Source organism: Onychostruthus taczanowskii, unplaced genomic scaffold (assembly GCF_017590055.1).
Source record: "Onychostruthus taczanowskii isolate IOZ18803 unplaced genomic scaffold, ASM1759005v1 scaffold87, whole genome shotgun sequence".
In the NCBI taxonomy this organism is placed as follows: Eukaryota; Metazoa; Chordata; class Aves; order Passeriformes; family Passeridae; genus Onychostruthus; species Onychostruthus taczanowskii.
The window spans coordinates 1,797,719-1,825,470 of NW_024506662.1; the positions used below are offsets into that span (position 1 = coordinate 1,797,719).

A 27,752-nucleotide genomic window follows, 5' to 3' on the forward strand; every position below is an offset into this window, starting at 1 on the left:
GGATGGAAAAATGGCAGCTCCAGCCGCTCAATGCCCCAGGCCATTAAACTGCCACAGAATGAGAGTTATAATTGAAAGAGGAAGATGTTTCCTAATTACTTATGCAAACCCTGCTGCAGCACAGCCCAGCTGTATTTTCAGTAATATAATCTAATTTGTTGCACAGTTACTTGGTGTATTGTGAGCAACTGCTAATCCTAAGAAGCTACAGTTTTACTCAGTTGTGGCTTTAGATTTAGGACAAACCACATTGTAAGATCTAAAAACAATGAAAAAACTCCCAACACACCCCACTCCCAACACATCCCACTCCCAACAACAAAACAGAAGAAAACCATGCCCCCAAAATGCTTTGGGAGTTTCTTTACATTCCTCTAATTCTGAGCCTGCCTATGCTTTATATTTTTCACTGTAACTGAGAAATAGGAAACAGGAATGTGCTTTTTCATAAATTAAAACAGGTATTTTCATGTCATCACTAGACTTCTATTTCTGGAGATTTAACAAAATATAAAAATATTATGGAACTTTTTTTGAAATAAATTGAGGAGGATTAATTTTTGTCAGCCTCCTTCCAGAGAGACATTGAAACTATTATTGAAGAAACTTTCCTCCAGTCATGTGTGCCTGAAACGAGATCTCAATATCTTTCAGGTGTAGTAGGAATGGCTCTTAACATTGTCACTTGCAGGCATCTCAAAAGTTTGTCTGTGAGACTGTTGCATTTAAACTTACTGGTTCTGTGAAAACCATGTGCTGAAATACCTGTCAGATGTGTTTCAGTGCACTTACGTATAATGCAAGCATAACATAAATAATGTGCCAGCAAATAAACGAGTAGGGGTTTGGCTACAGAGCTGGGAATGTTGGTGAAGTTAAAAAAAAAAAAAAAGGAGAAAAAAAAGAAAAATATAAGCATAAGTGTGCAGTATATTTGAGGCTAACCTCTTTTCCATCCTTCCCCCTTTCTGTCAGTGCTGATGCTGATATCCAGTTGCAAAGAGATGCCCAGTTCTATGTGTGTCTGACTTACGTGTAACCCTCTTAGAAGTTGGTCCAGCTGGAGGATATGAAGACCTGTCCAAGAAATATTAAATACAGAGGTGTCGTGAGCCTTATTCTTCACAAATGTACTGAAAGCCCCTCACTGCTTCTCTTAGTTGCTCTTTTACCATTGCAGATCTAATTCCTAACTTGGAAAGTTACTGCATCCATAGGGAGAAATGCTTCACTTGTAATCACATTTTATAGTTCCCTTTGTGGTTTATTCTGCCAATTTGACCTGTCGTAGTTGAATAAATTGAATTCTGTGGAGTGCTCTTGTAAAATGCCACACTTTTGATTTTTAAATGTGTTTCAGTGGGATGAATGCAGCATTAGAGCAGGATGTGGAGCGGTGCTGAAATTCATGGATTGTAGCTCTGGGTTTTATTCTCACATTATTGTGATTCAAGAACAGGCCATTTTCAGGTTTTCTGCTCCTGCCTTCCATCTCTGTTAAATGAATGTGTTTTGGCTATGCAGCAGATCTGTGCTGACACCCATTTGATTTCTTTCTGAACAGCCAGGCTGGAGGCATGCTGTTACACATCAAGGAATGGCTGTTGCACTCATCTACTAATTACCAGGCCTGCTGCCTTGTACTTCCATCATCTTTTATTAAGAACAGCCACTTTAGGCTGTAAAGTGTCTAAAAAGGAATCACTGTTTTAATATCTGTTTATGTGGTGCCTGTCAGGCAGCTTTCCTTCCTTGGGTGAAGCAAGACAAAAGCAGCAGAAAAGGCATTACTAGAATGCAAACACAAAGTTAAGAATGTGCTTTGAGGTCTTTGAATGAAGTGTGCTGAGGATTATTACAGCTGTTTTCTTTCCAAGAAAACAGTCTTCCAAGAAAATGCTAGCTCTTCACTAGCTCTAACACAAGTTCTTCCAAGAAAATGCTATCAAACACTATTATTTTTATAGACAATCTTTCTGCTGTACTTTAAAAGCACCAGTGATTACCAGGATGTCTCAATCCATCTGTTAATGGAGGAAGCCAAAGGACCTGAGCAAAAGGCATCTCTCCATTAATGAGGTCTGAAGTAAAGTTCTAAAACCTGCCAGAATTTAGGAAGGGCACGTTGGTTCTAGAGTGCTTTGCCTTTTGAGGAGTGTGCTTGTTAATGAATAGCAGCTTAATGGTGAAGCTGATACTAATTCAGAATTAATATTTGAGGTAAGTTTAACAACTAATGAAAAAAGCTGTTTATGTACTAAACCTGGAATGTCATATCAGATGCATCTCTGTGTTTTAGGCAGCTAATGACTTTTTCCATCAAATTTGGAGATGTATTTGTTTGTGAAGTAGTTTTGTGTCTGAAAAAAAGTAGTTTGAAATCTGACAAAATAAATCTTGCTGATATGAGGGAAGAAATATGGAAAGTAGCAGCACTGAAAAGGCTATAGATATGATTTTGCAGAGTGACAGATTAATGAGTTCTAGGTGTCATACGTAGGAGTATCCCATGTTTTGTTTTAACTACTTACTTCTAAAGGGAGTGTGTCAGGGAAGCTATTTTTCCATATTTTCCCTATTGAAAAATTCCCTATTCCCTATTTCCTATTTTTCTGCATTGAAAACGAGGAAGGCAGGCAATGCATCTGATTAGTCCCTTAAGGAAAATAAGTGTTTGAAGGAGCATTCATTACAGCACTTGAAAAAAATTGTTTTTCAGATAATTGCCTTCGATGAGCTTCGGACAGACTTCAAGAGCCCCATCGACCAGTGCAACCCGGCCCACGCAGTGAGTACAGCCAGGCTGGGGGCTGGGGCTGCTCCAGGAATGGGGAACACTGAGCTGTTGGAGAAGGATGAGTGTGGAAATGAATAGGGAGTCTCTTGTGAAATCAGCTGTGGTTTGGAAAATTGATTTATTGGGCCAGTCTTAGGAAGCCAGATGGCGATTTTTATGTTAATGGCTTTCCTCTTTGCTGAAGCAGGCAGGAAAGTAATTTGGAAATTCAAAAGCTGAAGAATGGCATGTGATGCTAATGCTTTCTTTTTCACCTTTTCATTCTGTGGCACAAGTTTTCCTTTTTGAAATACTTTGCTTTCTCTTTGTTCAAGCATGGGATAACCACTTTCTCCCATACTGTCTGTATCAAGGAGCCAAAAACTCAAAAGAATTTGTTAAGAGCTGCATGCCTGAACCTCTCTGTCCCATGGCAGGCCTCTAGATTCTCCTGTGCTTTAGGAGTAAATACCTTTTTTTGCTGCATCTGCTATAGGAAAGCATTAAATACCTTGGACTGTAAACTCAGTTTCAACTAATGAACCAGAAATGCAGCGTAGATTTAAGCATATCCAAATTCCTCTGTTAATTAAAGCTGTAATCCAGGGTGATTTAGCTGACTACAGCTGCACGTGCCAGTTTGTACCACCAGAACTGGGAGCAGAACTTGGCTCCCCATCACCTCACTGGGAATGACAAGGATTATGACAGGTGCTGAATTTGATCTCTACAGAGTATCAAGTTGTTGAATTGCCTACAACTGATAACCAGATGCAGATGCCATTTAACCTTGTTTCATAACTCAGCTGAGGACATGTACTGCTTAGACCACTGATGATTTTAACCATAAACTCTATAATCCTATAATTTTATTTTATTTTTTACTGTTCACTAACACATAAGCAAAGAATGAGAAGAAAAGAAAGAAATTGTATTAAGAAATCCTATAGAGGACATCAGTGGATATAATCTGGTTTTGAATTTGCTGGAAGTAATCTGATTTTCAATCTATTTTATCTGTTTTTACTTCCTATCTGAGAACTACACACTGAATTTATATGTACCAAATTCCAGTAAATTTTTAATTTCCTGAAAGTTGAGACGCTCTATGGAGATAATCTCATATTATTTTAAAATGGTAATGGAATTGGTGTCCATGATAAAAACAAAAAAAAACAAGTCCCATTTTCAGTCATATGAGTCGAGGAATCAAAAAGTGAATCATGAAGTAAAGCACAGCAGAGTATTCTGTGGTTGGTTCACATACTTGATTTCCATTAAACCTTCTGTGATAATTCAAGCAATAATCTCAGATTGCTTTTTTTCTGCACAGTACACAGGTCAATGCCTTTTATATTGTCATAAAAGGAAGATTTTTTTGCAGGGATTTCTTATATTTTTGGTCAAGTGTATTTTCTTTTTTCCCTCTGCACCATTGCTTGTGCCCATATTCCATTTATTTGGTGGGGTAATTTTCTCCTATTGCACTGTAAGAGTGTCTGAAGTTTACTCATGTGTCCTCCACAATGTTTTCATGAGAGAGGGTAGAGCCTTTTTGACAAGAGGAGGCTGAATTAAAGACAAATCAGAGGCAAAAACAATGTCAGTACTGAGAATTTAAGTCAAATGTCCTGGTTTGCTCTCTGTTACCTTCAGTTCTGAGATAGACTTGCCACTTCTCCAAGGCCAGCTGCAGTTGGCATCTGTCTTTCCCTCTCCACTTTGGAAGGCAAGGGAGCTTTCTGCAGCTTCTCAGGCACATCCACACACATCCATTCTCATGTTTGCAATTGTGAGTCTAAAATTTCTGACTCTCTTTTAGCTCAGAGGCTCCAAAAAGAGGCACAGTACTTTTTCTGGGGCCTATCAAGCTGCCACTGCCTCATTGTCTTTCCAAAATGATACTTTTAAAAAAAAAAAAAAAAGCGTAAACTTGGGAACAGAAAAGCGAAAAAGACACTTATTTGGAGACTAGAATTAAATCTGCCACAACCTTGAGTTTTAAAACACTTGAAAAGCAAAAAGCTTAGGGAGAGTTGGCTTCTCACAGTGTTACAGTACATTACCTGTTTAAAAATGTTAATTGTTTGGAATATTTTTGCCATATCTAAATGAAAATATCAGGTAGGCTTCTGAGGACAGCAAACCCACACTGCCTTTTGCAGTGTAACTAATACTAAGTAGAATCTTTCACAGTGACTCCAGTCAAGGGGCTATGCAGTGAAATTTGGTTTTGCTGGTGAGCTTCTCATTATGAGCCATTGAAAAGAAAGCCTGGCTTTGATTTGTCTTCTTTCTCTGAGTTGAGTTTTTAGAGCATTTTTTGAGTCACAATGCTTAATTACAGTGATTCTCAGTATTTGTGAATGCATCTGTTGTTTAAAGTGGCATTTCTAGGCCATTTCAGATATTTTTCACTAATGTGTATTGTATTTGCGGGGTGCCCTCGTGGCAGGAAGGAATGATGAATCTGACTCCATGTTCTCAGAAGGCTAATTTATTATTTTATGATACTATTAAATAATACTAAACTATACTATACTAAAGAATATAGAAAATATACAGAAGGCTAAAAGGATACTAATGAAAACTCGTGACTCTCTCCAGAGTTCTGACACAGCTTGGCACTGGTTGGCCATTGTGTTAAAACAATTCACATGAAACCAATGAAACAATCACCTGTTGGATAAACAATCTCCAGCCACATTCCAAAGGAGCAAAACACAGGAGAAGCAAACGAGATAAAATTGGTCTCCTTTTTCTCTGAGGCTTCTCAGCTTCCCAGGAGAAAAATCCTGGGCAAAAGGATTTTTCAGAAAATATGAATGTGACAAATGTGTTAAATTCTAGTGTCACATGTTCAGGCACCATCTTAGTGACAGAGGAAGAGCTGCCATGCAAACTTCTTTGTTTTTCCCACTCAGGTTTATCTTGAAGCCAGAGGTTGGGTGCCTGAAAATGCAAGACCAAGTCTCTGTCGTATCAACTGGCATAACTGGATAGAGCCACAAATTATGACTTAAAAGAGTTGCAGCCTCTGGCTGAAGGCTAGCATAGGCTTGAATCCCCAGATGATATTGTTACACCCAGAAACAAATGAGAAATAATTTACCGGGACTTACAAATGGGAAAATCATTGGGTTTGCAAGCAGTGGGTAAGAAGTGAATGCTGTCAATCTAGATTAATAACATGTGCTGCTTCACTGCAGCCATTAATTAAAACATTGACCCCTTGTAATTGTGATCTATTGTCTCCATTTGTGACACCAGCTAATCTCCTGCCTTTCCCCCACTTTCTCTTGACAGAGGGAGCGGCTGAGGAATATTGAGCGGATTTGCTTCCTCCTGCGAAAGGTGAGTGTGAACCAGTCAAGGATTTGTGAAGTTTATGAGAATTAAAACTGTCCAGTGGCAATGTGCATTTATTTTCTCTTTGATCCTCACACTCTGTTAATGGAAAGCTGAATTCAACTGAGAAGTGAATGTAAGGGTGACCTTGGAAGGGCAGAGCAAGACAAGTTGTAAAATGTTGACATAATAGAGGGTGTCTGGATAAAAACTGAACTTCAGAACATCAGCCCATTTATTTTGGAATGAGCTTTTCTAAGGTGGCAAGTCCTTTTACAGTTGCAGCTGGAGGTTCTTTTATAGTCCTATTAAACTGCTGTTACTGTTGTAGTACAGGCTTTAAAAATACCCTTTATTTTTGAACACTGGCTTAGTATTTTTATTAGTTACATATCTAATGTTCAAGGTCTCTGGTTGATGGAATACCAAAGTTGGTAACTATGTATTTCAGCTTGACACAGGTGAGATGCTGAGAGCCTCAGCTTCTGAGACATCTGAAGGAGCTGATGGATTGTGGGTTACTTATTTGTGGCTTCAAATAGGACTTTCATAAGCAATTTTTGTTTTTCCTGACTGTGTCCCATTGAAGTAAAAATAATCTCTGTCTTCAAGTTTCTATACATTGTGTTCTGCAGAGGGGTAACGAAGCCACCTAAATCCTGCATTTTTCCTTAAAAAGGTCATCACTGCAGTGGGGACTGCTGAACACACCCTAACCAAGCTAAGACTTAAATTCAGATAGGGTTTTAAGAAACATGATCCTCAGAGGTTTTGGGAAAGCCAGTGCTGGGGATTATCACTGTGGGCTGATCCAAAGGCATAACTGTGACTCCATGCAGAACCTATGGGCTGCCATCTTCTGCTCAGTCAGGACCTGAGTCATGTCTGTTTGGCACCACTGTGAGCATGTGGCTGCTGGGGGCCACATTTGAGTACTTCCTGAGCCTGGTTATGCCACTTGGGATACAAAAATAAGGGAAAATACTTATCACCAATAGCTTTCCACTTTCTCAAATGGGCAGCCAGCCAGTCTCAAGCTGTGTCCCAGTTTCTTGGACATAAAGCAACTGTTGAGTGGTAATGGTTTAATATATGTGAGCCCCATGGGAATGCCTTGCCTGCATCAATGTTTAATTTTTATTGCACATTGGCCTTGTTGTGAACGGCAAAATTGAGCGTTTTGGCTAATTGCAGACTCTGTATTCGTAAGGGATTGGCTTGCTTCTGTTTCACTTAAATGGTTTGTTAATTCAGCCTCTTCTTCAAAGTTCTTTGGGGAGACATTTGTTTTAATTGAGAGATTATATGCAAGAAGAGGAGGGTGCAATAACTACAGAGATTTGTAGCCTTCAAATCTGACAACTGCTAAAAATAGCTGTGTTTTATGTAGCATAAAGGAAAATTGAGGAAAAACAGTAAAGAATTGAGTGCCAGCTATATTGATACAGGAAAATAGCTGTTAGGAATCTTCCAGCAAGTACTAAATATATCCTTCAATATTGTGTGGCTTTAGGGTCTGTTTCTATTTTTATGAAACAACAGCATACCTGTTTTGAAGTCAGGAAGTTCTTTTATAGGGCATTGAAAACAGTGGTATCTTGCTATTTATGACATTAGAACTTAATGCTTAAGAGCTGATGTAAATTTGTTGTTTTAAAGAGGTTAGAGGTGGGCTATAAAAGTATGTTCAATTTCATTATACGCTGGTTTTAGAAGGGGTTCTTGGGAATTGTTAAATTGTTAAATATGTCTTAGAAATCTGATTCCAGTGAGCAAAGACTTTTTTTAAGGATGTATTTTTGGGTTTATATCCAAAATACTTGGAGAAGTTTATGGAGAAACTGTGACCAGATGTGTGATATTTCACCAGATATTATATATACTTACATAACTTATTTGCATTTTACAATATAGAGTGGAGGATGCAACTGTTCTGCAGCCAGGCATTTTCTGATGTTTGGTTTGGGGAAAATGTTTCTGTATCATTAAAACAAGCAGGGTTTGTGTGAAGCAGGTATATATGGTTCTGGCATGTAGACGTGCAGGAACACATGGGTCCTTGTTTCTACAGTGCTGTAGGATTAAATAAACCTAAATTTTCTGGTTACTGAATAATGATTGATTCAGCATAAAGAAACTATGAACATTTTACAGCCACAGTCAGATCACTCCTGAAGTAAATGAGAAATAGTCTTCTTTTCTGAACCCAGCACCATGTGAGGTCCTGTCAGGCTACAGGTGCCTCATTTTATCCAGTGCTGTGGGGTTTTCTGGGATGGATCTGTGTTCCTGTGTTCCTGACGAGGAACATCACAAGTGTTCCTGTGGAACTTCCCATCGTGTGAACATTGGTTCCATACAAGTGTCGGGTGATTCGCACAGGACACACCAGTGTGAGCAACTGCTGTGGAGGCTTTTTCCCTCTGAAGTGCCTTTGTTTCCCTAAAGATGTGATTCCATGGCTCACTGCAGTGCTGTCCAGAGGCCACAAACCAGTGGTGGGTGGGAGCAGAGCAGTACAGAAGCTCAGGCTTCTTGGGCTTATCAGCCCTGCAGAAGGGTGCCTGTGATGTGCCAAGATGTGTCTGTGAAGTCTACCATGACTTTTACAGTCAAATGTTTTGGTGGGGCTGTTAAAATATGTTCAGTTACTGATGACAGCCATATTATTTAATTGTAATTGCAGTTGTATTTCAAGAAATCTAGCTAACCGATTGATTCCTTATTTTTTAATTCCTAATTGATAGTTATGTTAACACTAAGGACAATTAGGATTTTCCTAGATTAAAATACAGTCAAATTTATTAATCAAGCACTGCAATATTATTACTTTACCTTGGAGGAAATTTAAATTAAATTTTGATTAGGTTATGCATCATAATTTTTGAATTAATTCTATAAATCCTCACTGAGGAGAAGAGTTGATTGAACTTCTTGCTCAATGCTCATTTCACATTTCAGTTTGCTCATGACAGACACTGCTCAACAATTTAAGTAATCCTTCTCCAATTATCAGCAAATATTTGTTTTTAAAGCCCATTAAGCTAAAGTAAGAATGATTTCTGAACATCAGAACTGGAACTTAGTGGGGAGGGAGTTGAAGTTGATAAAAAACAGACTTGTACTTAATTTTTCTAATGTAGTGCAGCATTTTAGTTAAGTCACGCCTAAAATTCCTAAAACTGCAAGTGTAAGAAGATACTGTACCAGAGCTCAATCCTTTTTCTTTATTTTATTTGGGGGTGGTTTTTTTTTTTTTTTTTTTTTTTTGTTTTTTTTGTTTTTTTTTTTTTTTTTTTGTTTGTACTTGGACCTTGATAGGACGCTGATGGTGAAGGGATGATGGGAAGAAAGTAAATTCAGCAAGAATTCTAACCACAGGCAAGGTGACATTAATCTCAAAGATGTTCCAGATGAACTTGAACTGTCTTGAAGAATACAAACACAGACACAAACCCCTGCAGGGACTGTATTCGAATAACCAAACTTGGCCAGTTCAGCACTCCAGTACTAGCAGTAGTATAGTAGAGTCAGGATATAGTAGAATCAGGAGCTGGGGTGTTTAAAACAAAACAAACCTAAAAACCTATTCACCTAACATTTTTGAAGCAAGTTTTAATGTTTTAGTTAGGTGGTTGGGCAGTGCCAGTGCTTGGTCTGGTCTTGTACCTCTGTCACTGTGGTTTCCAGTGGAGCTGGATCTGCTGTGGTAATGGTGGGAATTTATTCTGTATTCAGTAGTTCTAGTGTTTACAAGGTTTAATTCTGGTTTTTACCACTTTGCAAGAGTAAAATAAACTTCTATTTTAAATTCATACTTCGTTTTATATGCCCTAATACCTGTGATAGTTATGTTTTACTGTATTTACAGGTTTTGGTAAATAACCAAACCTACAGTACCTCAAAGAGCGAGTGTAGAATTGCCATTCCAATCACACTGAGATAGTGTAAATAAAATGTAAAACCTAGTGATTGTAATACAGAATTCCAGAAACAGAGTGTCTGTACAGTTTTGTTTTGATACATTTCAACATTTATATATTCTGTAAAAAAAGTTTAAATTACTCACATGTGTGCAAGTAGCAGTAATCCAGAGATATGAGCAAACAGGAGCTTGAAGAGTTTTGGGTTAACACCACAGGTTCAGCTGTGGACAGAGCATTCTGAGGATGGAGACAAGGCTTGGTTCTGTGTCTGTGTCATGCCTGTTTGTCAGCAGTGAATGCAGACTTCCAAAGTCTGGACAAAACCCCACAATATGTTCAGTGAAACATTACTGAGCTCGTTGGATCAGCTAACAGGGAAAGTAAGCTTTTAGGCTTTTCCTTAATAGCAGAAGAATATTTGAGTATGGAAGTTCTTTTCCTTTATAGATCTCTACATGTTATGTGAAATCAACCTTGTTAAAAAGCTCCATCTTTCCTTTTTCACCCTTATCCAGCTTATTTTTTTTCTCCCATATTTTGGCTGAAGGAGACTGACCAATATGCACTGGAGTAATTGCCATATTAAATAATTTTTTTTTTACTTGGACCTTGATAGGCTCCAGACCTTCACCTTCCAGTGGCTCCTGGCATTCCCTGCTTGCAGCAGCTACAGTGGCCACTCTCCTTTGAGGAGTGTCAGGTGTCCCAGTAGCTCATTTCAACTGACTGATCACATTCTTTTCTTCTGGATATAGTTGCTGGTTATTGCCAGGATCACTCTCTCTGTTGTTCTGCCTCATGGTCACTGGCAAGCCTGAGATAATGTGATGGATTTTAAGAGTGTGGGTTTGGGCCTGTCTGTTGATTGCTTCATCATGCATTTAGGGATTTATGGATGTGTAACATTCTTTTACCCAGTCTGCAGGCTGATGGTCATTAGCAGAGCCCTTCTGTAAGCCTATAGCATGGCTCATTAAAATGCTTAATGTGAGCTTATATAAGCAAATTTGATGCATAATCACAAGGAATTTTGAAAGTGGTATATAACCATCCATATTGTAAGAAGGAATCACACTTTCTCCCTGCAGCTGAGAAATCTCCTAAGTGGAAAATCCAGCAGCAAGACAGTTTGTTGTAAAACTGGGAATAGCAGCAATGTTTTACCTTGGTAGTGCTGCACATTTTTTACAACCTCAATAAAAATGTTTAAATTCCTCATTAAGTTGGATTTAACAGAAAATGTTGCAGCATAACCACACTTAGAGGGACAAGTCTGCAGGGTTAATATATCCCAGGTTTCCTCTTACCTGGTAGTGGACTAGTCTGTGAAGCTTAGGTGCTTGTGTTATCTAAGAAGAAAACAGAATTTTCAGTCTAATAATTAGGCATTTTTGGGCTATGGAAATAACAGTGATATTCTGCCTTGCAGGAGAAAGAGGCTGATGTTTCCAGAGTTCTGACAAACTGCTGCTCAAACAAAGATCACAAAAGGGAACAAAAAATGGCAGCGTGTGACATTTTTCCTGTTAGCAGCGATTGTTACAATGATGGAGCACATGAACTTTGTCCGCTCTCATTAGAGACCAAAGAGTTCATCATTGTTGCTGGCTTCTCAGTACATGTCATGTTTCTTGATGTATCTAATGCTCTCTCTTTTCACACCTCATCAATGTGATGAAACTGCTGAGCTTTGAGTAATCTTTTGGGCAGTAGGAAAACAGTCAGGAGACTCTTCCCACAGAGTGATTGGGAGCATAAACCCCAATCAAGAGACAATGTGGATATCTTCAGAAGAGTGAATATAAAATTCTGGGGGTAGAAAAAATACTGCAGGTACCCAGGTTGTTATTCAGTGTCTCCCTGTGACTCAGGGCAACACAGAAGGTTATACCCAGGCAGTGTATAAAACTATTTAAGTAAATACTATGTATTTTAAAGACTGTTTTTATCATCTCAAATGCTTTCATTTTTTCTTCCTCCCCAGTCTTTGCACTGCAATTTCAGTGGTTCAGAACAGAGTTGAATGCTTTTGATTGGATCACATTAGATAGTTTTGTCAAGATCTGAACTTGCTATTAACTGGCCTGATAAGCAGAGGGAATATGAAACAGATGTTCATTAATCCTTTTTTAGAGGTTTAAACATGTGATCTGTTATTGGGATTACAGTGATATTATGAATTAATATTATCGGATGAAAAGTTCATGTTTTAAAACTGTCTTAAGTCAAAAGGGTAGTTTTAGGCTGTTACACATTTGCCTTTCTGGAAGAAAATATAATACAGCTCTGCTTTTGTTGTCTTTAGCTGGATGTTCTGTTGTCTTACATTTTGCCACTTTTTGAATTTTGCATTCTGTTCTCTTAGTTGGATACTTTGATCTTTTAAAGGTTGTGTTGAGAGATGACTTTGAGCAAGACTTGGCTCTCCTTTTCTATAATGTTTCTGTTGGTGTTTGTGTTACAGCAGTGCTTTTGGTCTCCGGTAAAGAGTAAAGCCTGGTTGTGCCAGATGCTACAAAAACCTGGTAATAAATATGAAGAACACTTGTTTACACTCACAAGACATATACGCAACTCAAAAGGAAATGTTGCACAGTTGTTCTGATGGTAGAAATCTTGTTTTTGGAGACCTACTTAAGTTTTCTTGTTTGCAGGCAGAGCTTGAATCTTTTATTTTTAACTGAAGGTAAAAATTTGCTTGCTGTTTTTGAGGGGTCTGATGTTTTGTTGTATTGATAACTGCATGGGGTCTTGGATCTCTACAGCAGCTGTTCAAATCCATCCCAGTTTGGAGTCAGACTCACTGTGGTCACATTGATATCAGATTGCTGGGAGTGAAATTATCTGGTGTTGTATGCTTAGAGGCTTGGGATGTTTGCTCTACAGAAATACTAATGAGAAGAGACAATAAGATGAATTAGATCTCTGTCAATGTCACACTGAGTATGAGCTACACCCCTCTGCTATACATATACACACTAAATTACCTTCCAAACTGCCTCAGAAGAAATTCCAGAGTTTGCATGTAGCCCCTGAAATAAAGGATATTGCTGTTTCTGAGGCATTAGTTATACCTGGAGATTTTGTATGGTGTAAGCTTGCCATGCTCTGCATACTCTGTCCATTAGGATTTTTGGACTGTGATTGCATCATGCTTCATAAAACTAAATTCATTGAAGTTCTCCTTTGTTTGAAGTACCCCAAAACTTTTTAAAGTACGTCAGACTCTAAACATGTGTGAGTAACCCAAAACTGGTCTGTATTTCAGTACTCCATTCTTATTTGACAGGTACTGCTAACCTTTTGTTGCATGATAAAGCCAACTTTATTCTGGCCTTCAGAGTGACTCTGACAAGATATTTTTACATTAGGAGAGAGTATTTTTTACACTTCAAGGGTAAAATGTGAAGTTAGCTAAAAATGTATTAGTACAGGATTTTGATTTTATGAAAATCATGACTTATGGTGGAGTTCTTTTTAGACAACTTTTGCACAGCATCTCTCACTAGTCAAAAGAGGCAGGAGATAAATTCTAAATCTTCTGTTCATGTAAACAGTGAGGCTGTCCTTAGGTTGTACAGGGGAAAGAAAGAAAGAAGAATTATGACAGAAGAAGTGGAGATACAAGAAAAGCAAGCAAAATATTTGTAGCTGAAGTATGACACACTTTCACTAGCTCTGTGTTGGTTTAATTGTTTTCCTCAGCTTGCCTAAATGAGGAGGGAGTTAATATATTCACAGTGATTCACACTTGGTAGAGGTTTTGTTTGCACCAGAAGGATGAAGGATAATGATTTTCCCTGAATCTTGTAATAGATTTCCAGGCCTTCAGTACCTTTGTTACCAAGCTGCCTTTTTCAATTCTGCACTCTGACAGAAAATTCAGTACAGATAATTTAAAGCTTCCCTCTTTCCCTCTTTTAAGTCTTTTCTGCCTACTTTTTTGTTACATTTGTTGTCTATGAAGTGTGGAATGGGATAAAATTGGGCATTCCCCATTCAGTTAGTCTTTGGGGCACCCACATAGTTTGAATTTCATCAGAAAGAATGGAACTTGGTCCAGAAGCTATTTTGCAGAACTGATAATAGAATTGGGATCAAAGAGCTGGCAGTATTTATACTTTGTACACAAATTATTCCATAAATGTTGCTTGACAAGAGATAGTGCATCTCTTCTTCACACTTTTTGTTTTATTTTAAAGAGGTTGCATTCATATTTACTAAAAAAGTATTACTATTGCAGTAAAAATACAGAATATAATCCATTTTGTCCTTTCTTTGGCTACAGTATCATATCTGGAAAGAAAGCCCTTAAAATAGGACTAAAGAACTGAGAGGAAGTGTTGTATTTCTGGCAGGCAATTCATTCACTACTGACACTCATTGATTAAGTGAATTGTGCCAACACTATTTTTAGTCAATTTTACAAGATCCTGAATTCAGCACTTTTGAAAAGTTAGAACATAAAAATAGTTATTTTTAGCAATAATTGCCTAAGGATGTCTGTGTGCTTACCTAGGGATAATGAGAAGATAGATCCTGCTGTGTCTGCCAGGTGCTCATAGCAGGGGGAGCTTGTAATGGGAGAAGTTAGGAAAACTATTGCAAGAGTGAAGAGTTCAAACTTGTGATTCAGCCACAGTTTGATTCTTATTCCTCTTCTACTCCAGGGGGGAAGTAGGATTTGCCAGAGTGATGCCTGACAAAAACTGGAATATCCTTTGAAGGGAGATATTCACAGTGCTATTACTCATTAAAATATTTCTGTATGAAACTATTTCAGTTTAACTGACTATATTTTGCTGCTAGTCTCATCTCTAAGTGTTTAGTCAATAATCCAAGTGCCAAACAAAGTGTCACTCTGTAACTGATGACCTCTTGCTCCACAATTCAGCTTCTCCCAGTCCTGTGCTGGAGGGTTTGTAAACATAAGTCCTTGCAGTGGGAGAACATCACAAGTAACAGTGGAATAAGCTGAAGATGCAGCAAAAATGTAGATGAGTAATGTCGTCTGTACTGTGCTCCTGAGAGCAGTGTACTTCTCAGCCACTTGGGGTGATGCGATTTATGCATCTGTTCCTCAGAGCTGTGTTGAAATATTGGCAGAATTTGACTTGCTAATGGCCTATATTTGCTCTAATTCAGTATGCAATAAAGTAAGTATTTGCATTTTAATAAAACGAAGGAAGTTAAACCAGAGGTCACTGTAATGTTTGGCAGAATGTTCAGTGTGGCTTTAAGTTGGAGTCACACCCTATAAAGCTACTGTGCAATTACAAAAAGCAGTATAATTCCTAAATGTAGAGCACAATGATTTCACCCCATACCTGTTTATGGATGCAGGGTTTTTTTCTGCTGAGAGTTAAATGTCCTGCCTTGCATCTCGTTGCTGATGTTTTCTACAAAGCTGTTGTAGTGCCAGGGAGGGAAATGTCTTTGCCACGTCTGCACTGCACCAAATCTGCTTCCTCAGACTGCCAGTCTTTACACACCCGGTAAGAAAACAGCCCTTCAGCAAACACTTCGTTTTCAGCATTTATGGAAGTGTCAATCTCGGGCAGACCCCCAGGAGAAGGCCTGGGGGCCCTTCCTGAGCCGTGCAGATGGCTGAACTTCATTTTGATCATCCCTGAGGTTTGTGCATTCATAGCCCTGCCTGTGAACTGGGGTTGGTTTTGTAGCTCCTCACGAACAGCTGCCGCGCTAATTGCCCTTCTCCCCAGTTTTGGGGGGGCAGACAAAGGCGGCAGGAGCTCTTGGAGCAGCCCAGCTGCGGGGTGTCCTGGCTGCTTGTGCCTGAAATACCACAGCGAGGTAGGGCAAGAAGAGGTTTATTACCCTGTTTGCTGCCAGCACTGTGGAAATTAGAGGAGTTTGCACTCCGGGGTTGCTAACCCAGCTTCTGTTGCTGGTTCGGAATTAGCGTTAGAAAAAGGAAGGTCATAAAGATGTCTCCTGATCCCTGCTGAGTGGAAAAGAACAGTTTGCAGAGGAGATACACTTGTAAGATCACAGCACATCTGCCCTAATGACGTGCCTTCCGAGGATGGGGCACTTCTTGAATTGTGCCGGTGCCCTGCAGACCTTTCAGTCTTTTTTTAAATCCGTTTCATAACCTTTTTACCTGTTGGCTGCTATGACCTTCCATGGGCTCTGCAATACCGAAATATTTATGGATACTCCTGTAAAGACCTGATTCTCATCTGTCAGTCCTGTTGAAGTTACTACTGGTCTTAAGAAAAAGCTTAAATATTCTAGTCATAAACTAGCTCCAGTGGAATATATAGAATTGAATATAATTATCCCCATGTTGCAGAAGAGAGAAAGAGACAATGAGAAGTGAAATGATAGGCCTAAATATAAATGTGTTTAGTAGCTGAGATGGAAAAAGCATCCAGAAATCCTGTATTTTAATATTAGATCTTGTACTGTGTCACAGATGGATATGGAGTGAGAATAGTAATTAGGCTCTTTGTGTTATTCATTTCATTGTCTGGTATTTGTGCTGTGGAGTGACTTATGTTCACATCCACTTAAGAGAAATGTTTAAAGAAATTCCAATAGCTCTTTAGAATAATTAAATTGCCTTCACAAAGCACTGGCTTTTTGCTACTTTGTTTCATTGTGATCCCGAGCAGTGAGTGGAAGGGTGAAAACACAGATGTTATATCCCTTTTTTTTTTTAATTTGTGCTCTGCATTTTGTTTGTGACATTAAGTCTTGCATGTATGTGCTGCTGCTCTCCCCCAGATAAAATGTAAAGCTGCATATATGAATTTAGTAGGTTCAACTGCATGTTGTCCTTTTGATGATCTGGAATCCATCTCCCAGGCATTTTCTTCTGAACTACGTGCACAAATCTACCTACCAAACTGCTAAATACTTCTAGAGGTTTGCATAACATGGTTTTGAATTACTTAAAATGGTTTTGTTACATGTTTGTGTTATAACAATTTGATGCTACTGAATTAGCAACTAAGGAACAGTCTGTAGTGACACAAGCAAGGGTGGATTTTAACAGGAGAATTGAAATAAATTGGACCTGAATATTTGGACAGAAAACCTTAGTATATTTACTGTGACAGCATTGTATTGGGCTCTAGGGCAGCCTTTCAGAAGATGTTTTGGAAGTCAAGTAACCCAAATCATTTAAAGTAGATTAGAAAAGTGGGAAGACTTCTTGTATTTCAAGAGTAAAATTTAGTGTTTTGTCTGTTTGATCAGAGCAAACAGTATGTTTAAAACTGTTGGAATTATTAAGATATATGGTCTGTGTATTTAAATTACACATAGTTGACCCTTCTTCTTTGGTTTGTGCAGCAGCAGGAGGAAACAGATGATTTGTTTCAGAGTATGTACATTCCACATACACAGTCTGGGCTAAAGCACATGCTACTACTATTTTTTGTGTGGTTTTGCTTTCTTTTTTTCCCTTTCTTGCATTACACTTCTGATTTTTCCAGTCTGTGCTTTTCAGTTAGGGGAATTTCGGAGTCATTAAATAATCTCCCTTTGATCTCACAGTGTCTTTAACTCAGCTGACACTCCCCAGTAACCCAGGTTTTCTCTGGCAGGCTCTGTAGGGATGAGCTTTAAAGTGCTATTGAAATAACTCCTGTGTCCTGAAAACCTTGGGTACACGTCCACCCCCTCTTTCCCTGCTATTGATGAGGACTGATTCTTTTTGAGGGCCGAGCTTTTTTGAGGGATGTGGTGGAAAAAGCAGCAAATGAGCCCCATAGTGACAAGCTGCAGCCATCCTCTAGTGCAAGCAGATGCAGTAGCAATAACCACTGCAATAAAGCAGTGTGCACTTAGGTCAGACCTCATCTGGAGCCTGGCAGTGATTCCACACATGCATGATGCTTTCAGTTTTCTGTTGCTTTCAGGTGGATGGGAAGGGGCTTGTGTGTTTTTAAGGTGACCAACTTGTTTGCACTGGGGTAATCACCAGAAGGAGATTCAGCCCCCTCTTCTCTGCAGGATTTTCCTGCCATCTGTAGGAGGAGTAGGCAGTCATTAAGGGAAGTTGTTTCAGCCTCCAATAGTGTAATGAAGACTCTCAGAAGCTCTGGTAGGGTAGAGCATGTAATGGCTGGCAGTTTCTAGTACAGCGTAAAATCTGTGGTTGCAGTGTGGAGGGTGGCAGGCACAGATGGAGACTGATGTAGACTCTTGGGTGTTTTGAGGAAGGAACAGCAATTCTGTGAGAATTATTATTATTATTATTATTATTGTGTAGCACTCAGGAGCATTGGTCCAAGCAAAGTGCTGGAAAGAAGCATCTTGACATTTCAGTGGCTTCTTGACATTTCAGTGGCTTAAGAGTGGGGGAAACTGTTTGATTCAGTTGTTGCAATTGATTTTCTAACTGTGAGTATTTAATAGCAATGATGAAGGGATATTATTATTCCTGCTGTAATGTCTTCCCAGTTCTGTTTTCTGTGAGGTATTCTATGGGCCCTGTTCACTGGTGAGACAAACTGTAAGAGTCATTCCCTGTAAAAATGATACAGTGTCCTGTAAAATCAAAATTACATTTGAGAAGGAGGTAGCCATCTGTAATAAACAGAATAAGGAGGAAAGATACAGACAGAAAAAGACAGGTTTATCTTTTGTATAAGAACAACAGAACAGATTTAGGAAATGGGAAACAGAATAACTTTATTTGGGACTGATCTTCCCTAAAGATGTCTTTGTATTCCTATAAACAGAAAGAAGCTGCTGATAGGTGCTTAAATTCAGTGCTTGTTTTCCTGCTCTTTAGTTCAGCCAAACTTTAGTTCAGCCGCTTTATTTTCTGTGGAATTAGAGAAGGATCAATCTACATGTGCAGTGTGTGTGTGCTACTTTGTATGAGAATGAATTCTTGTGGTGAGATGGCAATGAGCATGATACCCACCTAAGGTTTTACATTTTAAATGTCAATGATAAAGTGTGAATAAGGGTTTACTGATGTGAACATTTACTTAACTATACAGTTATATCAGAACAAAACTAACAAAGTTACAGTGGTTTCCTTTTCCCTGGCTTATGTTGTAGCAAAAGGCATTTCTGATGAGCAGCATTTTTTTTTTTTCTAGAAGCTGACTTCCTTTTCAGGCTTTCCTGTGGTTTTCCACAGGGAAATATCAGCCAGCTGAGTTTCTGGTGGTAAATTTGTAGTGTCATTTGAGCTTGGGACTCCAAGTGACCAAGTTACCTCCTTTAAGAGTTGTGCTGCTATGCCAGTTTCTCCTTCTTCTCCATGTTTCATAACCATCGCAAGCTTTATCTTGAGCTGTGTCAGAAAGCAGAGGTCGTTATTTGAATCAGGATGTTCCTGGTTCAAAATAGAAGTGTACTATTTATATCCTAACATGTTTACCATCTGACAGCTTCCTATGCTCTCACAGGAATGAATTAAAGACGTTGGTTTAGTTCCTGTTGCAGTTATCTGTATCACTGAAGTTGCTTTTCAGTTGAGTACCTCAGCAGGAACAACAAGGATTGACTGCTGCTTGTTTCTCAGCCAGCTTTCTTCTCTCCAGCAGCTGAATCCCATATTTGCTAAAGTTGATTTCAAGTTTTCATTGTTTTCAGAGGATATAGTGTCAAATTGCAGGATGACTCTTACAGCCAAGAACTGAGGCAGTGTTTTATTTTAGTTACTTACTTGACCTCATAAGCCTTGCTGTTGGTTAGTGTCTTTCTGTGCTTTATGTTTCCAAGTCTCTCACCTCCTTTTAGATTTGGTCTCTGAAGTACATCAGCTGACTGTAACTGGCTTTGCAGGCTAGGCTTTGTTTGCTTCTTTGCACAAATTCCCTCTAGAAACAGTGATTAGCAATGATCCTTTCTTATTTATGTCTACAGGAAAATACCAGTCAAAGAAAAGGTTGAAGAGACATAAATGACCCATTTGCTGTTCTACCAAAAGTATAGATAGATTTAATTTACACCAGAAATTGTGACTGGAAAGTGAGCCTACTTCTGAGAGTCCTTTGCTTTCTTTGTTTCCTTTCTTATTTCACTGCAGATTTTTGGTTTGTTTTTCAAGCTCTGCATAAATATTCACCGTGGGTTTCCTTCCCTGTTATTACCAGCCAGCCCACTGATCAGGCACCAGGGTTGCAGTCTCACTAAGTTTGTGTATTGTGCTGGATCCAGAAATCAAATATGTGAAAATGAGTGTAATACACTTTTGAGTGTTGTGATGTTCAGTGGGCAGACGTACATCATGAAGACCTTTCTTGTCTACAATTTGTTATGAAGATGAATCATTCTTTGGGGAAAGGTTATAGTCATGTTGTAAATCACATTCTCAAACTGAAAAAAAAAAAAAGATCCAGCAGTGATAAATAAGTACCATCTGGAATCTGAAGTATATAATTGTATTATGATTTCTCATCCACATGAAATAAGCCCTTGAGAATGTTTAAGTTGAAGGCACAGTCACGGAGATGCCCAAATTTGTTAACTTCTTCAAGTACTGAAGTGAAATGCATTAAAACAGTATGTTCCATGTGAGGTGGAAAGACTCCTGGAGCCAAGATGATGGAATTCCTTGCAGCACAGCTGTATGGGAGTAGGTATTTGGAGAAGCTGTGTAGTAAATTTGACCTTGTTTAAAAAACAATAGGGCTCACTTTAATTATTTGACAGATAATAATTAATTGTCATCTAAAAAAGCCCCCAAATGCCTTTTGTGATTTAATTTTGGTCGATGTATCTCCAAGGTGAAGCAGTGGATGCAGATGAGTTGTGTATGAGTTTGTCTAGCTTTGAGAAATATGCACTGCTGGAAATTAGTCTTTTCTCTGACTTGAAGAAAAGAAACAGGGATTTCTGAGAAAATATCTGGGAAGAAAACAAAAGAAGACAGCTAGCTAAGAAATGGGAAAGCAGTGAAGAAAGCAAAGTGCCTTTTGAAATAACTACTCTGAATCAACATCACATACATTTCTGCTTCTGCCAGCTGCCCACTCATTTTCTCTTTTAATAGAAAGAATCATCATGGTTCTGAAACGACAAGTGTAGGGAGCCATGGGTTTTCTTAGGAGGTGAGTTTCCTGTCTTAGTGGGTTTGTGCTTACAAGACTGACTTGGTAATGGATTTGATCTCTTTATGGTGTATATAACATATCAAAATGGTAGAAGCAGCACTTTGTTTTTCCAAAGACACTCCTCCAATGTAGAAGCAAAACTTCAGGAATAGCTTTGTTTCCTTTCTGAATGCTTCAGTAATAAAACTTTGTTCTTTGCAAACTCTTTTACTGGCATTCATTTAGTCTCGAAATGCTTTGGTGAGGGAGGCATTAATATAATGTATGTTTTGTAGACATAGGTCTGGAACACCAGATAGGACAGTAAGTGATTTATCCCATGTCTCTCAACAAGCCCTTGGAGTACAAACTTGGGTAGAACCTTAACAAACCTGGCCCTGGGTCCTGTGCTCCTTGCTCACACTGTCTGCCAGCTGAGCTGTGTCTAGGGACAGACACACAGGAGACTTCCAAGACTTGCAGAGTTGATTTGTTCTCTGAAAAACTACCTAGGTGACTAAAATCAAAGAGATGTTTGTTTTACTGACTTCTTTCTGTTCCTTTCCTTTTAGCTGGTGCTGCCAGAGTACTCCATCCACAGTCTTTTCTGCATAATGTTTTTATGTGCTCAGGAGTGGCTCACACTGGGGTTAAATGTTCCTTTGCTTTTTTATCACCTCTGGAGGTAAGCCCTTCTTTTATATGCTGACTGCTTGTTAGCCTTGCTTGTCAGCTCAGCGCACATGCAGGTTGCGTGAACAATGAAGGACGGTGATAGGAGTGTAGATGAGCATCTCTTGCCTAGAGGCTCTTGCCTATAAGCTGCTGAAACTTGTATTTCCAGAGAAAAAGGAATTTTTTTCATGATCCAGAATGGCTAAGGAAAACATGATAATACAATGTGGCTCTCAGTTACTTAGATGAATATTCTGAAGGGTGTCAGGATGCACTCATCACAAGTGAAAACATGGAAGTGAAATAGGCTGGAATCTGAATTTGGAACATGGTGAGGCTCTAAATACTTCACAGATGGGGAGCTGCAAGACAGTTCATATCTGAAAGAGCTTGGACCTCTTCATTCAGCCCTAGCAAGGAAACCTTTCCATTGTAGTTGTGAAATACTGGGAAGGTTGACAGATTTTTGTGTCTCATCTTCTTTGGCAGCTTTTTGATTAATTTTTTTTTTCAGTGTAAAGTAAGTTCTTTCTTTCTGTACAGTAGGGATTTTCTGTTCTGCAAGATAATCCTCTTTTAGAGAATCATGGAGTAGGGATTGGAGTAAGTGAAGAGCTGTTTCTTCACCCTGCCCTTGTGAAGAAGTGGGGAATGTTCCCACTCTGGACCTCTGAATTGTGTTTATATTCATGGAGGGGCTTCCAGAGTTGATCACGTAAGACCTGCTGTTCTTTTCCAGCAGGCAGTGCAGCTGCTGCTCCTGCATCTCCCTCTGCATTCTAGTGGAGGATCAGCCTTCTGTTGCTTCTGAAAATAACCAAAAGACATCAGTTTTTATGGTTGTCAGTCTGGAGACTTCCCTAGTTTCGCATTTTCACAATGTTTGTAAAAGCACAGATGATTTTTGTCTGTCAGGGTCTCTTTGTGTTACAAAGGTACATATGGTAGCAGAAGAATAATTCTGTAAAGAAGTCAAAATCATCATCTCAACCAGGAATTAAAAAGCAGTAGCTTTTTTACTTTTTTTTTTCTGCAAAAGCTTGGTTGTAATGCAGTCATAGGATAAAGTGTATTATTCAGAAATTAGACTGCCAGTATAGCTCTTAGAAAGCTAAATGAAATGAAGCTACAAGTGCTTTTCTCCCTATTGTTCTGCTGCAATAAAAATGATAATGTTTTAGGCTGCTCTTTTGCTAAGGGTTAACAGTTCTGTAAAATCATCATCTCAACCAGGAATTAAAAAGCAGTAGCTTTTTTACTTTTTTTTTTTTTTCTGCAAAAGCTTGGTTGTAATGCAGTCATAGGATAAAGTGTATTATTCAGAAATTAGAGTGCCAGTATAGCTCTTAGAAAACTAAATGAAATTAAGCTACAAGTGCTTTTCTCCCTATTGTTCTGCTGCAATAAAAATGATAATGTTTTAGGCTGCTCTTTTGCTAAGGGTTAACAGCCCTTAGTGTGACAATGACACCCATTAAAAAAATTTCTAAAAACTTTTTTTTTTTTCCCCAAGAGGAAAATGGCTACATTCTGAGTAATGATATCAACCTTTGGAGAAAACTTCTGGTTCTTCCCAAGAGGAAAATGACTAGATTCTGAGTAATGATATCAACCTTTGGAGAAAACTTCTGGTTCTTTTTTTTTTTCTGTGATTCTTCATATGCTTTGCTATAAATACTCCATAATTATTCCTGCTTTAACCACAGGCAGGTTTGGGTTTGTTGTGTAAAGTTCTGCACAGAACCATGGGAATACATTGTAATATCTTTATACAAATGAGTAGAATTAAGCAAGATTCCACCTGTGGTTCTCCATAAAAGAACTTGCAATCTTATTAGAGGTTGTAAGTGGATGTGACTAACATTGGAAGGGGAAAAGGCAAAGTTATTTTGAGAACCTCTCCTTTCAAAGTTTGCTGCTGGTCACTTGCTTGGTGTTTTTAAATCTTCCTGTCTATCTGTATATCCATCTGTAAGCAATCAGCAATCTTCTGCTTACTTTGTCAAAGCAGCAGAAATAACAATATTTCCTCTGATTTGTGCTGATCTTAGAGTAGTTAATTAACTTTGTTGAGGACTTTTTGGGTTTTGCTTTTTACTGCACACTGACTGAGACAAAAGCTCCTTTGTCAAAGAAGTTCTTCTGTCACAATTTTCTCAAACACTCAGCCATTGCTGAGAATAGTTAGAAAGTTGTCCTATGTAAGAGGAAAAATATTTTTTGAAGAAAAATATTTGGATGATAAATTCTTGAGCAGTGCCACATGTAGAAAATATTGGTCAGCCACTTCCTACATTACTCCATATTGGCTTTTTTCCTTTTCAGAGTTGGAGGAACTTAGCTAACAGTTGGTTGGGACTGTCACCTTTCATCATGTCTGAAATCAGTTGTGTAGGTGCAATAAAAGCCCTTCCTCTTCTCTGTGATCACAAACCACCATATATTGTCACTCACAATGTGTAAGTTATGAGTGGATAAGCCAGAAATAACTCTGTAGGAAGGGGATATGTTTTGATCTGAAGAATTAATATAACACAGAAAATCCACATTCATTAATTGCTTGGTTCTGTAAGAAAGGAGTGCTTAGACTAGCATCCTAATTTTTACAATGTCTGGAAATAGAGACTTGGGAAAGAAAGGGGAATTCCTGCTGCATCATGGAAGATGGAAGTCAGGTGTGTGTCTGCACATACTTAACACAGATTACCACAGAGTCATTCCAGGTGTATTCTCTGGCTCTTTCAGGTATTTTCGATGCCCAGCAGATAGCTCAGAGCTGGCCTATGATCCACCTGCAGTCATGAACGCAGATACCTTGAGTTACTGCCAGAAAGAGGCTTGGTGTAAGCTGGCCTTCTACCTCCTTTCCTTCTTCTACTATCTCTACTGGTAAGTCTGGCCATTTCACTAAGAGAACAGTAGCTGCTTTTCATTTCACTTGTGGAATTGCACTTAGGAATGACTGGAAACAGCTGGACAATTTCCTTTGTCTCATAAAAGGTTGCTTCTGCTGTTGATTCGGGGAAGCACTCCCACTGACTGCTGACACTTCAGTACAGAATATTTAGTGTTTACTTAAGACCTGAGCCAGGCCCCAGCACCAATCAAAGGAAATAACTTTTGCTTCTCTGTATGATCTTTTGGAATGGTAAAAGAGTGAATGTTGTGCTAATGGCATTACATCAAATAAAAAACTATAATTCCTTGTGATTCAAGAGGATCATAAGAAAAATACAATACCTTTGGTATAGTAATACTCAAGATGGTAAATAAATGGGTAGGTAGATGTTGGGTGGGAACATGGAAGGCATCATGCCCCTAGTCATTCCTACAGGCTCTCTTTCATGACAGGGCAAAGCCTGTGCATGATCCAAACCCCTAATTAAAGTATATTCCTGGAGATATGCACACCAATTGGGCATTGTCCCCCTGCCCCTTTCAACTGTCACACGTCCTCAGTGCACAGGCACAAATGCCCAGTGCAAAAATACGTGAGGATCATATAAGGTAAGGCCTTGCCAGGATCCCAGTGTAATCACACCATAAAAACTACTGGACAACAACCTCTAACACACTTTAAATGGAGGTGATGCTTTAGCTGTCTTTCTTCTACTCCTTCCTCCATGATGTATTTGCCTAGAGTTGCCTCTTCAAGCCAGTCTTGTAGTCATCCCTCTGCAAAGCAGGTTTGTGTGCTGGTGGAAGAAAAGTGTGTTTTTCTCCTCTGATTACTGGTGTCTGACCTGTTCTGCTGTTCACCACATCTTGAGGAGTCACTGCTGCATGTTGTTGTTTCTCAATATTCCTTTTAAATGCTATTGAGGTTTGTGGGGAAAAAGCATTTTTTAACTCCACGTTTTTGTGTTGGGATCAAAGTCAGCTCAGCAGTGTGGTGTAGCATTTCTCCTGAGACTTTACTGCTGTGCAGATTCCTCTGAGCCCTTCAATCTAAAACATGGCCACCATCCAAAATCCACTGCCTGGTGCTAGATAAAATAGTATAAATTACAGACATTTTTTCAGTGCTTTCCTGGGTATTGGCAGAATTAGAATTGCAACAAAATGGAGTTGTGGCAATATATACTGTTTTTCTCTGCTTTTCAGAGTTGCATTTAATATGTATGGATTCAGTCCAGCTGGTGGCTGCATTTTATGTTTCTTCTAGTGCACAGAGTTTTTTTCCAAAGGAATCAAAACAATGCAATTTTATGGAAAACCTTGCCTGCCCTGCCGAGAGTTGCTGGTTGAAGTTTTAAAGATCAAACACACTAAAGCAAAATGGTTTTGTTTCTTTGCTGTTCAAATCCAGACATCAGACTGAGCTTTAAAAAGCTCAAACACAGCTTGTGGTGCAGTAGGATGTCGATAATGAATTTGTTATTTCTTGAGTGCCTTTTGATACCCATCTTGAATACACCATAATTAAGATGCTTTAGAGAGATAGAAGGAATGCAAAGGAAAACACAGGTCATTACAGTCAGACCTGAGGAACAGACAGCAAAGGGTTATAAAAATCAAAGTGCTCTGCATGCTTCAAAGGGATACTTTCATATTGTGTCTTTCTTTTACATTCAGCATGATCTACACTCTGGTGAGCTCTTAACTGAAAGATCATCACTCAGGACTGAAAACAACAAAGGCTGGAGGTGCAAGGACGAGTGAAACAAGGGATGCATGATTAAAAAAAGCAAAGAGGAAAACTTTGAACCCAAGCAGTAAATATGGTACATGAAAGAGACATCCAGCAAAGAGAAGCAGAATACCATCGGAGAATGGCTGAGTTAATTCTGTTTGTCTCCTGTTTCTCAATGTATTGCAGCAAATGATTTTCAAAACCCAAGCAAACAGAAAAAATTGCAGCAATATGGGCCAAATTATACAACTATTCACCTTTCCAGGGATAACGCTGCTTGGTTTAGTGGATTCATTAAAACTTTAATGCCTATAGTCCCTGCTGTCTTCCAGGAAGCAACATTTCTTTTCTTAAGGACTATTCTGGACTGAGGAAGCACAGGACAAGACTATCTTACACAGAAAGAAGAGCTGTACAACATTCTGAAAACAAGTCCAAGTGGACTTGGGATGAGATGTGTGACTGTCCTGCAGGGCTATGCTCATGGCACTAGTCAAACAGAGATGTCAAATCTCATGGAACTGCTTCAGTGGTTTTGGTTTGTTGGTTTGTTTTGTTTTTTCCCAACCAAAACAACAATAACAAAAGAATTTGCAGTTTCAGTGTTCTGTATTCTAACTATATGCTATTCCTGCAGGTGAGCATCCGGTATATTTCTGTACTTCATTTGTGATGCAACAACACCATACAGTGAGATGTAGAAATACATTGAGTTTAACCTAATCAGGCCAAGCACTTATCAGAATAGTGTTCCTCTGACTGAAAAAAAACCCAAACCAGGTAAAAGCTGCATATATTTAAAGAGGATTGTAGAACTTAGCTGTTATATTCATCACAATGCTGGATAGCAAATACGGGACCAGCTAATTGTGGTCTGTAATTCTGTTTTGCAGTTTTACTTCTGCTGTAAAATTTAAGCTGGAACAAATACACAAAATGTCTTTGTCTTGTATGAGGTTCCTATTGAAAGATGTTCAGTTTTTTATAATTTAAAGGTTTTAAAATTTTGTCATAGAATTCTTACTCAAATTCATTTATATGGGCTGCATATCTTTATACATATATATATATATATTCACATACAAATACATATCTATATAAATACTTGCAATCTATTTACATTTTAGGTCCATCTGTTTGACAGGTCAAAGGCATCAAGTGTCCAGGACTGCTGCTAAATGTATTTCAATGCTGATCCAAGTGAACCCAGACTCATTCCCTCAAAGTCACTGGTGCTGTGGGTAGTAGCAAGGCTGTAAACTCAAGACTAACACCAGAGCCTTCATAGACACTGCTTGGCTCTTGCATTGGGAATGAGCTGATAAGGTGGGTTTCTGCCAGAGATTGGCAGACAACAGTGTGGAGAGGCC

The 27,752-nt window shown here is 38.8% G+C and overlaps 1 protein-coding gene across 1 annotated transcript in view; it reads left to right on the top strand.

Moving 5' to 3' along the window:
* The window catches only part of CNIH3 (cornichon family AMPA receptor auxiliary protein 3), a 46,642-nt gene extending 19,376 nt beyond the window's left edge, over positions 1–27,266 (top strand). Inside the window, exons 2-6 of the mRNA XM_041425131.1 lie at positions 2,720–2,788; positions 6,083–6,130; positions 21,647–21,759; positions 24,495–24,638; positions 26,325–27,266. Coding sequence (XP_041281065.1) covers positions 2,720–2,788; positions 6,083–6,130; positions 21,647–21,759; positions 24,495–24,638; positions 26,325–26,352 — 402 coding nt within the window. The 3' untranslated portion in view covers positions 26,353–27,266. The remainder of the gene's footprint in view (positions 1–2,719; positions 2,789–6,082; positions 6,131–21,646; positions 21,760–24,494; positions 24,639–26,324) is intronic.
* Positions 27,267–27,752: the final 486 nt, after the last annotated feature.